Source organism: Quercus suber, unplaced genomic scaffold (assembly GCF_002906115.3).
Source record: "Quercus suber isolate HL8 unplaced genomic scaffold, Cork oak 2.0 scaffold_591, whole genome shotgun sequence".
NCBI classification, from domain to species: Eukaryota; Viridiplantae; Streptophyta; class Magnoliopsida; order Fagales; family Fagaceae; genus Quercus; species Quercus suber.
Genome location: NW_027070036.1, coordinates 205,454 through 219,584, shown reverse-complemented (window position 1 = coordinate 219,584; position 14,131 = coordinate 205,454). Strand labels below are relative to the sequence as shown.

At 32.4% G+C, this 14,131-nt stretch overlaps 1 protein-coding gene across 2 annotated transcripts; it reads left to right on the top strand.

Annotated features, from left to right (window-relative positions):
* The first annotated feature begins 1,146 nt into the window (after positions 1 to 1,146).
* Positions 1,147 to 6,965, top strand: LOC112019535 (uncharacterized). 2 transcript variants are annotated; one of them, XM_024052054.2, is made up of 11 exons: positions 1,147 to 1,315; positions 1,427 to 1,519; positions 1,695 to 1,759; positions 2,062 to 2,116; positions 2,986 to 3,075; positions 3,226 to 3,310; positions 3,409 to 3,483; positions 3,799 to 3,983; positions 4,071 to 4,159; positions 6,540 to 6,639; positions 6,742 to 6,965. In XM_024052054.2, exons 1-11 carry the CDS (start codon positions 1,265 to 1,267, stop codon positions 6,784 to 6,786), a joined length of 933 nt encoding a protein of 310 aa, XP_023907822.1. In that variant the 5' UTR covers positions 1,147 to 1,264; the 3' UTR covers positions 6,787 to 6,965. The 2 variants fall into 2 exon arrangements, with proteins under 2 accessions (XP_023907822.1, XP_023907820.1); XM_024052052.2 differs by having other exon boundaries at positions 1,149 to 1,315; positions 3,388 to 3,483.
* Positions 6,966 to 14,131: the final 7,166 nt, after the last annotated feature.

The following is a 14,131-nucleotide window of genomic DNA, read 5'->3' as shown; positions in this document are numbered from 1 at the left end:
CCAGATGTGCAATCAATAAAATTAAGGAAAATTTATATTTTACTACCTAAACAATATCCAAAATTATACTTTACAACCTGTACTCTTATACTTCTCTAATGAATGTTTTGCACCCTAAATTATGACTATTGTTACATTTTATATTCCAACATTATGTTTGCTATTAACTCGGAAGAAAATCCAAAGTTTATGGTACAAAGTGTAATTGATAGCTTAGGATGGTAAAGTTTAATTTCTTATTTATTTTTTAAGAAATTGAGAAAATGAGCAATTGAGTCTTTTCAGGCGGTATCATACTTTTCCATTCAAGTTAACCCCAAACTTAATGTTATGGTGCAAAGTGTGACGAGTGTTATTGTTTGGAGTGCAAAAAGCTCATTAAAAAAGTTTAAGGTATAAAGTATAATAAATGATATAGTTTAGAATGGTAAAATGTAATTTCTTCTAAAATTAAATATTTGGTATAACGTGCATTACATGGTGGACAAAATTTAGTTACAAAATTAGTTGTAATTTTAGACTACAAACTTACTTAATATCTTTTTATTGGAGGTGAATTTTGACAAATCCAACATTGGATTACATCTTCTTCTTATATCCTCCATACTTGCAAAATTTCAAGAAAATTAAAGATTAATAACTATGTCATCAATAAAATTTTTAAATTGCAAGTTTTTGTAATTTAAAATTATGCATAAATATAAGTTTATAAATTATATAATAAATAATATCCGATTGACACAAAATTTAAGACGTGTATTAAGAGCATAAAAAACATGCAATTAATGGTTAAATTTTTAAAATATGTTGTAATATTTATTTTACTGGGTGAATTTGTAGCCTTAAGTTATAACTAATTTTGTAACTAAATTTTGTCATTACGTGACAATCTAAAAAGCCCATACACAATAATTTTAGTAAAAAAAAATGTACCTTCAAATCGGAATAAAATAGGTAGGATTTCAACTTCCAGTAAAATCCCTTGTTTTTGAATAATAACATATTTATGTTCAAATCTCACCCTATACCAAATATCAAGTGATATGTTAGTTAAAAAAAAAAAAAAAAAAATGATATGTTAGCTGTATCCTATATAAAATGGGAACGAGGGAGGAGTAGCAATGCGCCAAACTTTCAATTGTGTACTAGTATAAGAAATAAATAAATAAATAAAAGGCTAGATTAGATTACCAGGCTTTTGTTTGTTTACTCATGAGTTTGGTTTATAATATTAGCTTCTTCATTCAAATCGTCGTCTCTCACAATGTCAATTGAGCTCAAACTTTCCCGTGCAAGTCGTATCTATCACCCTTCGGTAACTCATCTCATCTCACTCTCTCTCGTTCTCTTTATACACAGATACCTACTATTTCTGTCTCTCTCTTTCTCTCTCTATTCTCTAAAAAGATGAGTATTGGAATTCCAGGAACCTCTGGAGGGAAAAATCATAGTAAAATCTTCTTCTTCCATTTCTCACTATGGTGTTCGTCTCACTGTCAATGGATCCGTCAATTTGCAGGTGAGTTTGAATCAATCCTCCGTTTGGTTCCCCAGAAAAATGACGGAAAATATTGTTTTTAAACGAGATTCGTATTTTTTTTTCCCCTATTTCTCAGCAACCAAACAGAGCTATTTCTCTTTTCGTTTCTCTATCATAGTAAAATCTCAACTGAAATGCTTTTGTTTGTTTGAAGATTCGTGGAGGATCGGCTGGAATTATTGAGTCCTTATATGGTGTTGTCAAGCCTATCTCCATTTTGTAAGTTCAATCTTTGAGAAGCCCTAATTTTGCGAAGTTCATATTTTGAAGCCATAACTCAATTATACCTTTCAGTTTATGTGAATTCTGGTTCCTATATAATGTGTAATTGGCGGTTTCTGTGTTTATTTTTGGTCTATGTTAATTATGTTTGTGATGATTTGTAATGTAATAAACTATTAATATTAATAGCTATTCCATTGAGCTACTTAGTTGATTGTTTCTTTCATGATAGTTAACTTTTATGTTTGCCTCATATGGAGATTTGTACAGATAATTTGTTTTCTCTTACTTCGAAACAGAAATAAGAGTAAAGAGGTTAGACCTTCCGGGAAGATTGGTTTGGGTACAACAGAGGTACTACATCTCCGGGAACTATTCTTTTTTTTTTTTTTTACAATTCTTTTCCTTGAAATTGATAAATTACCAATTGTTCCAAAAGTGTAAGCGGTTAGAAAATGGAAAATTTAATTACTTTACCTACCATTATTTTCACACACTCTCTTACATGTGAACCATATTCTCTCTTGATAATTGGGGTCCAACACGTGATTTTTAAATTTTTTTAAATGAGTGTTAGAGTGGAGACAGGGTTCGAACTTAAGACCACCTGTTCTGATACCATGATAAATTATTGATTATCCCAAAAACTTAAGTTATTAGGACATTGTGAATCTAATCGTTTGATTAAATATTCTACCAGACACAATATTATGATTTCAAAAATGGTGCAGCAGCTGCACTACTGATGAAAGAGTTTAACTTTAAGGTCTTCTTTAATTGGCCTTTTCTATACTTTATCTTTAGAAATGTGCAATGTTGTATCCTTGGGTATTGGGACTCAAGTATTAGTTAGAAGTCTCCTAGGTTCTGCTATGGAAGCTCTCTCCTCTTCATGTGTGGTGTGAACTTCCCTTTTTACTCCCACCATGAATTCTGAATGCTTCTGTATAATTCTAAAATTTACTTAGGTAACATATTTTCTAGCTTAAATGTTCTGTCAGCTTCTCATAAAAAAAAAAAAAATAATTAAAGGGTTGAGTTACTTTTTTTCTCCTGTCTGGTTTACGTCTTTAGTAGCCTTATCTTTTCCGCTCTCTTTCAAAGTCATGCTAAATGCATTTTGGTTTTGATCTTTGGTTTAGTTTGTTATTTGTTACAGATTTGTGAATTGCATATTCCTGTCGTATCCTCTGTAATTTATAATTGTTCATGTATTGTGGCAGATACCATTTTCCATGTTTTTGAGACAGCCAGGAAAAGACAACCTAGAAAGATTTTATGAGACCTTCCATGGAGCCAATATCAGTGCTCAGGTGAGTGTTTTTGTCTTGATAGAATCTCTACAGGTTCACCTTTGTGTTGAAAGTACCATTTGTGTTTGTCTCTCTTTTTCCTCCCTTATTTAGGCATTGTTTTTCTTATACATTTAAGTGACAGTGGCTGATTAACAACACTTTTGATAGTATTTGGTAACTGTAGATATAATAAGAGGATACCTACATAAAGCATTATCTGCAACAGTGGAGTTCATAGTCGAAAGTGATAAAGGTATGATTCAGTCTTAGTCTTTCTTATATGTTATCTAGATAATAAAATTATGTTACTTTTTGTTATGCTGTCGTCAGATGATCTTCTCGAGCGACCAGTTTCTCCTGAAATGGTTATCTTTTATATTACTCAAGACACACAAAGACATCCACTACTTCTTGAATTAAAATCAGGTGTGCTTCTTATCACATTCCTCTGCTATCCCTTTCTCTTGGTTTTTTTTTTTTTTTTTTTTTTTTTGGTCCATTAACATTTGAAGTACTAATTTCAATTTATGTGGAATGCTGGAAATGTTTGTCTTTTTGTTTTTTCATGCATTTGAAAGGCTACATACTTGAAAGCCTAGATGCATTGCAAAAAACAATTCTTATCTAGGTGTCCTCTATTTTTACCCTCTCTTTGATTAGTATTGAAATTATGGTAATGACATTATCTGAGAATATAGTAATGACATTATCCCACTTCTGATAATAGAAGTTACTGAATAGGTGGATTCAGGGTGACAGGAAAGATGTCCACTCAATGTTCTTTATCAGATCCCATCACTGGTGAACTAACTGTAGAAGCGTCTGCAGTTCCCATTTACTCCATTGACATTCATTTGCTCCGTGTAGAGTCAATTCTTCTTGGGGAGAAAATTGTAACTGAAACATCTCTGATTCAGAGTACCCAGGCATGTGACATTTTACATCTTTTTAACTTATTTAAAGTTAGTTAACATTATATTTAACATGCTATATAATTTCTTTTCATTTGTTAGATAGCAGATGGAGATGTCTGTCATAATATGACTCTGCCCATCTATATTATACTTCCTCGCCTTTTGACTTGTCCAACAATCTTAGCTGGGTGAGTTGCTACTTGCTAGTTATAAGTAATTGTTCTCAAATCTTATATGAATGCATTTTTGTAAGAGTATTTTTTTTGAACAAGTTTTTGGCCCCAAGGGGGAGAAAATTTGTTATAGCAAAAGCCAATTATATTGCACTTTTAAGTGTGATTACCAATTGAGCTCAATGAGAAATTTATTTCCACTAATTTTGTCAAAGCGAGCATTAGCATCTTGGCTTTTCTTTTATGGAGAAATACTTTTCCATGAACAAATGGCAATTGAGTATGAATATGACACATGCCAAGACTATAAGGCTTTGGGGAGCCCTTGTGTCAATGAAGAGGCACATCCAATCGAAAACCTTTTTGGTCCAGGGTTATGAATAGATAAAAAATAAAAAATAAGTCTTTTGCTCTGTGGTTAATTATCCATGGTACTTGTTGGGCCTTATTGATTTGTAAGTCTTATTCTTATAGTGAGTGTTTTATATGATTGATTTTGATATATTTTATTCAAGGGTTAGCAGTACTTCACACTAGGGTTTTTTGTTTATAAAAGTTTGTAACTCTTTTATTGAATTAGTGTTTGATACCTTGAGATTTACAGATTTTCTTGGTTTGACATTTGATGTTGTGACTTGTGAATGTTTCTTTAATTTATCCTGTCAATTTATTTCTCTGATTTCCTGCACCTCCATTCTTCTTCAAACCCGCAATCAGATCTGGAAACCATTCCTTACTGCATAGAAATCTCAATTTTACCCAAAGCACAAGGAGTGTAGCGCCTCTGATTACTGAAGTGAAGTGTGTTCACTAAAACTGTGTGCTTTTTAGCGCTTTGTGCTTTGGACTTTTTGGAAAGGTCCTAAGTGCCAAAGAGAAAGCTCTTTTACTTTTTTTGGGGAATGTTTTCAAGCTTGGCCCTTTAAAGGAAAAATTCTGGGCATGTTCTCTCTTTCCTCATTCTTCCCCTAAAGAAAAGCAATGTCTCTTTCTTCTTCTTTTTTTCTTTTATTTTTGAGGGGATTCCCTTTCCTGAACATATTGTGTTTGCTTCTATTACTCTCCAGTCCTTTTCCCGCTTGTCGCATTTGCACTCTTTAACTTAAAAACAAAGCACTGATTTTTTTATGTTTCACTTTCACCCCAAACATAGCATGATTTGTGTTTATTGTTATTTATATTATTTCGTACGTGACAAATTAGTTACTTGCACAATGCTCTATCAATTTTAGCTAATGGGCCAAACATATTTTAGTATTTATATTCTTTTAACATTTTCCCCCTTATATGTTAATATCAATTATATTTGAAAATGAATGCTTTACTTCAATTAGGTGTGGGCTTGTGCTTAGGCTCTAAGCAGAACTACACTGACCATGCCCAACCCGTTTCCCATCAAAATACAAATCCTATCTATCCAAAATACAAAATCAGTTTACAGAAACAGCCCATTATATTGACCATGCTTCCCTTAAAAACCCTAAAATCCGAAGCTTTTCCTTACCCTTACCCACCACACCATGTTTTAAAACCTTATCCTCTGTTATTCAGATTTGAATGACATAACAATCAATTATAGACTAAACACATTTGATGCAATGGAGTTGGTTTTTAGCCTACATGAAGGCATTTGCATATTGACAAATGTGGGATTAGTTTTGTGTGACCCATGAAAGACTAAAGATTTTTATGATTATATTTAGGATCAGTGTTTCAAAATGCATGCAATCTTTATTGTGACCATGCAACAGCATGAAGCCTAATCTGCATATGATAGAATTTTGTGGCTTCTTGCTATATTTTTGAGGAATAAGCTTTTCTCAAGGGTGCCCCCCATTTCTTTTCATGTTATTCTTTTTTTTCTTAAATAAAAAAGGGGTGGGAGGTGAATTCCCTAAGGGAGTTAGGAAGTTTGAAAAGACAGCTGTATATGATTTCTTTGATTGGTTCAACACTTTTAGCCATTAGAATTTGCCTGTTTGTCCTAGGAACTAGAATTTAATAGATCATATGAATTCATGTGTTGTCTGTGCTTTGTACTTAAGAAAGGGTGATATAGATTATTTAGGCAAATCAGCAAGTTGGCAACTAAACTTTAGTTAACACATGAGAAAAAAAAAAAAAAAAAAAATCAAAGATGGGGACATTTAAATTTATTTTTTAGTTCTGATATCTTTGGTGTTCCTTTTCCTGGTAATAATTGGTCTTGTTAAACAGAACAATGATGGTAAACCAGAGCTGCCATACCTTCTAAATGCAGTAGATTTCAGCACATGTTCTTCACAAATATATACAGCTGATGTGCTCTGTGGTTCTTCTACTGTCAGTATTGTATTTATTAGATACAACTGAAACTACTAGTAGTGTTGACTCCATTTTTTAATTATATCTGCAGTCCATTTTCAATCGAGTTCAAAGTTTCCGTAGTCATAAGCTTTCAGTCACAGCTATATAAATTGCATCCAAAATCTGATCCCACAACCCCTACGCTTTGGGTAAGCATCTTTTAGTTTTATTACTAAAGCTGGTTATTTGTGTTTTTTAATCAATGAATGGCCCTAAATTGTTGTCTGAAGTTGTGATTACTCATATTTCAGACGGCAATGGAATCTCTGCCACTTGAACTGGTTAGAACAAGGTAGGATGATTTGCGCAAAGGCAACAATTGATGGAGAGACGATGGTCATACATCAAGAACCTTGTAGATTGAGAAAATAAACTCACTATTGATTTTAATTTCCCTTTCATTAGGAACTGCTTCTTAATCCATTTGTATGTAATCAATGTAAAAAGCTCAATACTTAAATTAACTATTCACAAACCCTTGCGTGTGATAATTTTTGTTTTGTTATTTGGAAAGTTTGAATGATAATATATTATTTCTTCAAAAAAATAATAATGATAATATATTATTTGGAAAGTTTGAATGATAATATATATTAGGATTTATTTGCTTTAATAAGTTTTATTTATTTATTTATTATTTATTTTTTATAATATTTACATTTTGGTTGGTTTAACAAAAATAGTTAACTACAACTTGACATAATTCAATAAATAGTAATGGATTCCATAATCATACATTTCGTGATATCAAAGTATATTATTGGAGGCTTGTTTTAAAATAGGTAATAGAATTGGTGCAGTGGTACGTAAAGAGGACAAAGATGCCGTAGATTCTGATATTGTCGTTGGGTTATTGGAGATGCTAGGTGATTGTAATTGATTGGTGAAAGATTTTAAAATGGCTAGGGTAGATTTAGTGAATTTGTAATTCAAAATGTCAGAATTCGCTTGATTGAAGCACGTAATTCAAATGGAAGACAATATAATACAACCTCCTTAAATCTTCTAACGATTGCTGCTGTCATTTTCTGGGACTTTAATGTAGAAAGCTTATTTCGTGATATAGTTGAAAATAAAACCTCAGGATTGCAATGAATAAGTAAGAATTGTTCAAGTTTTATGTCATTGCAATATACTTTGCCTTTTTTCATATGGCAAAGATGGTTTTATGAGTGTATATATTAGTATCACCATTATTTCATAATTCATATACATGAAAAATAAATTACATGAAACAGTATTATTTTTTTGGTTACAAACGGAATACCAATTGATTGAAACCTCTTTATCAAAAAAAATTGATTGAAACGAAAGTAAACAAATTTCTTTAAGTTACCTTAGAAATTGAAAGGGAAAAAAATAAAAATAAAAATAAAACTTTTACATAGCAGTAACATAACCACTTTTGACCTATTTAAGACATGCCATGGAATTTATTTCTTATTGATAACCATACAAAAGGCAACAAACTAGCAAGAGAATAAAATTTCCCTTTACTTAAATAGAGATGACCTAACAACTATAACTATAAATTTTTTTAAAAAAGTTACTCGTTATATAATGTGGGGGCCTTTTTTGTTGTGCGTTGGACTGGGCTGCCTCCCACGGTAGTAGACCCAAGTATTCTGAGTAAGGAAGTTAAAACCGGTCCAACTGCAACTCAATTTGGTCCGGCTTGTGTGTAAACGTTGAGTCCAAGTCTGAGGGAAGACGCGGCAAAGTGGGCTTATCCTCTGTTTCTGCCGCAGAAGACTTTTCTCCAGTTTCTGCCTCAGGATTGACGTTTCTACCGCAGAAGGAACTTTTTGCTATGCAATGAAGTTGTCTGCTGTGCAATAAGGCTTTCTGCTGTGCAATAAAACTTCCTGCCGTAAAGCCTTCTGCTGTGCAATAAAGCTGTCTGCTGTGCATTAAAGCTGTCTGCTGTGCTTTAAAGCATTCTGCCGTGTGAATGACTACTCTTCATTTTTGCTGCAGAAATACTTTTCCACTTCCTTGGCCCGGCTTGTGCGCAAACCACACCACGTCTGCTAAAGTCTGTTTATAAGCTCATAGCAGGCAGAGTAATTGTTAAGAGGTTATGGCAGGCAGACATAATATAGATAACATAAAAAAAAAGTACAACCACTATTTCTACCGCAATAAGTAAGGCAAATAACTTAAAATGCCTCACTTTTAAAGAATAAAACTTAAACGAAGGGTTAGAGCAGGATTAGTAGAGTTAAAAGAATGAGTCTGCCGCACCAAATATTACTGCGGGACTCTAACCAGGAAAGGGAAAACTGCTCCCTCAACGCAAGTAACTTCAAAGGTGAAATTAATTGCTTTGAGAGGTCAGCCCCAAATGGTATGTGCCCGAGTATAAGTCGTATTTTCCTCCAATGGAGGACAAGGCTATTGAGGGACAGAGGGGGTTAACCCATTTGGGTGCATGCCTACCATAAAATACTCTGTTTTTCCTTTTTCCTCCTCTGTTCTTTTGTTTTATCTTTTCTCTCTATTTTCTTCCTTTTTTTCTTGCCTTTCTTTTCTTTTGTCCTTTCTTTCTTTCTTTTCTTTGCTTTCTCCTCTTTGTTTTCTCCTCCCCTTGTTTTTTCTTCGAATTCCCTTTTTTCCCCCCTCTTTTTGTACACAGCTACAAGTCTCCTATATAGAGCCTGTTGTGACCGATTTTATTGTTCTAGCCCCTTAATGGCCATTGTCTGATATGGGAGCCTTTTGCCGACCACTTATCGAGTCAAGGTTCTGACTACCACCATTGACCTGTGGCTTTCAGATAATGAAGGTTCCTTTTCTACTCGTCCAGTGTGTACCCTCTCTCTCTCGGTTTCTCATGGCATGCACCCAGCGGTTCTTATCCAGCCTTACCTCTTTTGGGTGGCATGTCATCCCAGCAGGACTGTGCCCACCGAAAGAGCCTAGGCAAGAAACACAAGAATGGGTTTCCACTCCTCTCCCCACCGCCAGACCATGCCCTCTCCCATGACCTCACCCTTTCCCATAGTGGCTGGGTATAGGTTGGTGATGCCTGGGTCGTACACATGCTTTACCTTCTTGATGTTTCATACGTTTGCCGAGGTCTGAGAATTGGTGCGCATATCCTACCGTGTGCTTTTTGGCTTTTACTGGTGTGGGTTGCATCTCCAACGTTTATGACTTGTCCCTTTCTTTGGAGGGTTGGGCCTTGTTGGATTATTGGGCCTCCCTTTACTTTGGGTGTTTGCTTCGTGGCTTGGCATCTCCTGTCATATCAGATTGTTATTCCTGCTGCTTATCTCAATCCTGCCATGCCCTTTTGGGCCTGCCGTGTGTTTTTCTTTTCAGTTTTCATGCCTATCTTTTTTATACAAAAGGATTTGGGCCTTTGTGGGCCAAATGATGTTGACTGGATCAAAAGGGTCTTGGGTCCAATTTATCTTCATCTGCTGAAGCCATCTTGCCAGAGAACTGTATTCTGCGATAGATTTGTATTCTGCGACAGACTTGTATTTTGCTGCAGATTTGTGTTTTGCTATAGATTGCTTTCACTTGCACTTCATTCTTTGGAAATTTCTTGCTCTTCGGTCTTTTTGGTGGGTCTTTGGACCTTGATTCTCACTAGGCTTTCTTCCTTATGGGCCTTTGGGTACAAATTTGCAAAAAATGGGCATCAACATATACAATGTATGTTCTATGCTACATCAGTTTCTCAAAAAAATGTTCTACACTACATCTCAAAACTATTTGTTTCTCTATTGAAGAGAAAAATACTCCTAGTTTTCAAGGTATGTTCTATTCTGCCTGTCAAAAATTATTATTATTTCTCTATTTCATAAGATAAATCAACATCATAGCAGATTTCAACTATGCTCTGTTATGCACATCATTGCAAATATATATAATTTTTTATTTTTTATTTTTATGTTTATTTCCATTCTAACAACAGTTCAGCTGAATCGAATACAAACTATTGATAATATTGTCAATTAAAAAATGAGCCACAATCTTATCAAGCAACTTTCTGATCAAAAAGAGAATTGGAAAGAAAAAAAGTCCGAGTTTCAAGAGTGTGGCATGCTGTCAACCGGAAAAAAATTCAGAACTGATCACTTTTGGACATGGTTCTTATAGATGAACGGATTAGATTTGAATATCAAAATTGATTTTTATTATGTACACTTTAAGATATTAACATCTTAAAACTATTATTTCGACTAACAAAAAAGAGTTTCTAATTTCTTTTTAAATAAATTATGTTCCAAATTACTTAACCAACTATTGGACCAGTAGAAAACGATCACGGTCAAGTATCTATTGTCCCAATGAGAAATATTGATATCATAAGACATAAATGCAGAGTAAGCTATATAATGTTCCTACAATTAAAAAAAATTGTCAAATAATATTACTTTAAACTATTTATAACTCATACACTTTTGCATCCAACAAAGGAATCAAAATAATAATTACTCTGTGGGAACTTGCAACAGATCAAATTGAGGATGATTTTTATACCAACAATCCGAGACCCTTTGTTGTAGTAAGTAGACTAGCAGTAACATCTACGATTGTGAACATATTTCGAGGTAATATATTTTTAAAAACATATCTGCTCATTTAGATAATTAACATTTTTCTTTTATTAAATACAGTAGAACACTATTTGTCATCTACAAGTGCAACAAAAGTGTACATAAATTTAGAAAAACCTGAGACTGCAACCTTGATTGAGAGGTAATGTTTTAAAAAGCCTTTTTTCCCCTTTCTCTGACCATACTTTCATTCTAATAGATTAATTTAATTTAATATCAATCTTCATATATAATAATTATTAACTATTTTTTAATTCTATTCTTCTATCATGAAAGAAATAAGGAACGTATTTGAATTGAAGGAATTCCTCAACAATTCATGGAACAAATACCACATGAGAAAAAAAAAATAAACACAAAAAATAGGAGGACAATCAAGAAAAAATATCCTTGGAATGGGAGTCTAATGATAAGGTACTCAACAATTAATATTAAGTAACATTATAATTTACACCAATAATATAATTACTTTTGCAAAAAAAAAAGATGTCAGTTAGGGGTGTTCGTGGTGCAGTTTTGGGCCATTTTAAATACCGTACTCTACGGTGTGTTTTGGCCAAATTCATAACCGCACTGCACCGCACCTCAATTTTGCGGTACATGTATGGTGCAGTGCAGTGTACAAAGTATGGTTTGGTCGGTTTTGAGATAGTATATCTTTAAAAATGTCATGGCTAATTTCTAATTTACTATTAATCATGATATTAGTAAATTTTTTTCCTCAAAAATAATAATGACAATATGATAGTAAGTTTTTTTTTTAATATAACCTGTGACAAAAAATAACACAAATATATACCAAAAAAAAAATCATGACATATTGATATTAAACTAAAAGGACCACAAATATATGGTGTATACAAAACAAAACAAAATAATATTAAACTTCTAAATTTTTGATTTTGTGAGAGTGAGATGGAGAAGTGAATGATGCTTTAAACTTTTGATTGTGTATCTAATCAAAGCAAAATCGTTTTAGCATGAAATTGAAATGAACTAACGCTAGGCTGATCACTTATTTCATATATTATTAAATTATTAATATATATTTAATATAAAATAAATAAATATATATGGGTGTGGTGCAGTGCAGTTTTGTGTGGTTTTATGAGAAAGCCGCACAATGCGGTGCATTTACTTCATTTTATGGGCTGTTTTAGTCGGTTTGAGTACGGTTGTGCAATTTGAGCAGTTTGGTGAACACCCCTAAATTGTCAGTTGCAATTTGAAAAAATATTTTAGGGTAAACTACATATTTGGTCCCCATAATTTACACCATATTTCAATTTAGTCATTAATCTTTCAATTGTGTCAATTTTGTCCCTAAAATTTTAGTGTTGAGTTAATTTAGTCTCTGCTGTTATATTTAGGATGAACATTGCTGACATAACAAACGGCTAAAATAAAATTTTAGTTTATTGTCATATCAACATAAGCTGAATTTTTATTTTGGTCATTAGACATATCGTAAATTTTCATCCAAAAGATAATGATAGAGACTAAATTAACACGGTATTGAAAGGTTAGTGGCTAAATTAACATAATTGAAAAGTTAGGAATCAAATTGAAATATGGTGTATAGGATAGGAACCAAATATGTAGTTTATCCAATATTTTATCAGGTGAATGAAAATTAATAAGGATGTCAACTATGTATTGTTTAGTAAAACAATGTATAAGAGTGGGTTCTAGTTAGCTCAACTGGTAAAGTCTCTGATGGTTGAATAAGAGATTTGGGATTCAATTTCCGCCTATACCAAAAACTGATTGGTGTCTTGGTCTGATAATAAAGAGCTATCATCAATAGCGGACGCCATATGTTGTAACTCTCTAGAAAAAAAAAAGTGTAAGACAAAGCATTTTAAGAGAGAGAGAGAGAGAGAGAGAGGAGTTATGTTTATTGAGTGAGCTAATGGAGTTAGAAAGATTTTATACTATTCTAAATTAAAATACTATATAATTGATTTAAAAAAATTAGTCTCCGAAAAAAATGTAAAAAAATTTATGTCAATTTTTCAAGATGACCCCACTCAATAGTGTCCCAAACTAACGACTCACACTCTTGCCAAATCATATGTCGCATGTTTTCAATTTTTTAATGACAAAATTTTAAATGTACCACTTCAGTCTTTAGCTGTATAATTTTGAACGTTTATTAATATCAACATTGATATTAATAAATGTATTAAGAATTATACAACTAAAGTGCTACATTTAAAATTTTGTCCTTAAAATATTGAAAATCATCTGATATATGATTTGGCAGATGATGTGAGTAGTGAGTTTGGGACATTACTGAGTAGGTTATTTTGAAAAACTTGACATAAATTTTTTTACTTTTTTTTAAGAAGATTAATTTTTTAAATCAATAATATTGTATTTTAATGTAGAATAATACCATTAAAATCTTTTCAACTCCATTACCTCACTCAATTAACATGACCTCTCACTCTCTCTCTCTCTCTCTCTCTCTCTCTCTCTCTCTCTCTCTCTCTCTCTCTCTCTCTCTCTCTCTCTCTCTCTCTCTCTCTCTCAAAATGCTTTGTCTTACACATTAATAGTATTATTTCCGTACGATACACAACTTGATGAAGATTCATATGTAAACTCAAAAGTCATGATTTTTGAGTGGAGTTGTGGTGTGTCTTTGTGTTAGAATCTCTTTCTCTCTCCCCTGTGTGTGTGTTTGTTTCAATAAAAAAAAAAAAAAAAGCTCAAAAAGTTTAGAATAATTAAACTATATTATTAAATAAATAGTAATAATAAATTATAAAATAAGTAATAATTTTAATAATAAAAAACTACTTTAAATTATGATTGTTTAGAGTTTAGACTTTATCAATGTTTATCTATTTTCATATTTTAAAATTCTCTTTGTACTTTTTGTTAATTTCTTAATATGAGATGTAGTATAAGTTTGATCATTTCTATTTGGTTTATGTTTAATCTATGTCCTAACCAACACAAACAATAAAAAAATTAGTTCCTTAATACCGATTTTTTCCTAGTGATGATCTAATTGAAAAAACTCAACAAACTCACAAATACAATACAATACAATAACCAAAAA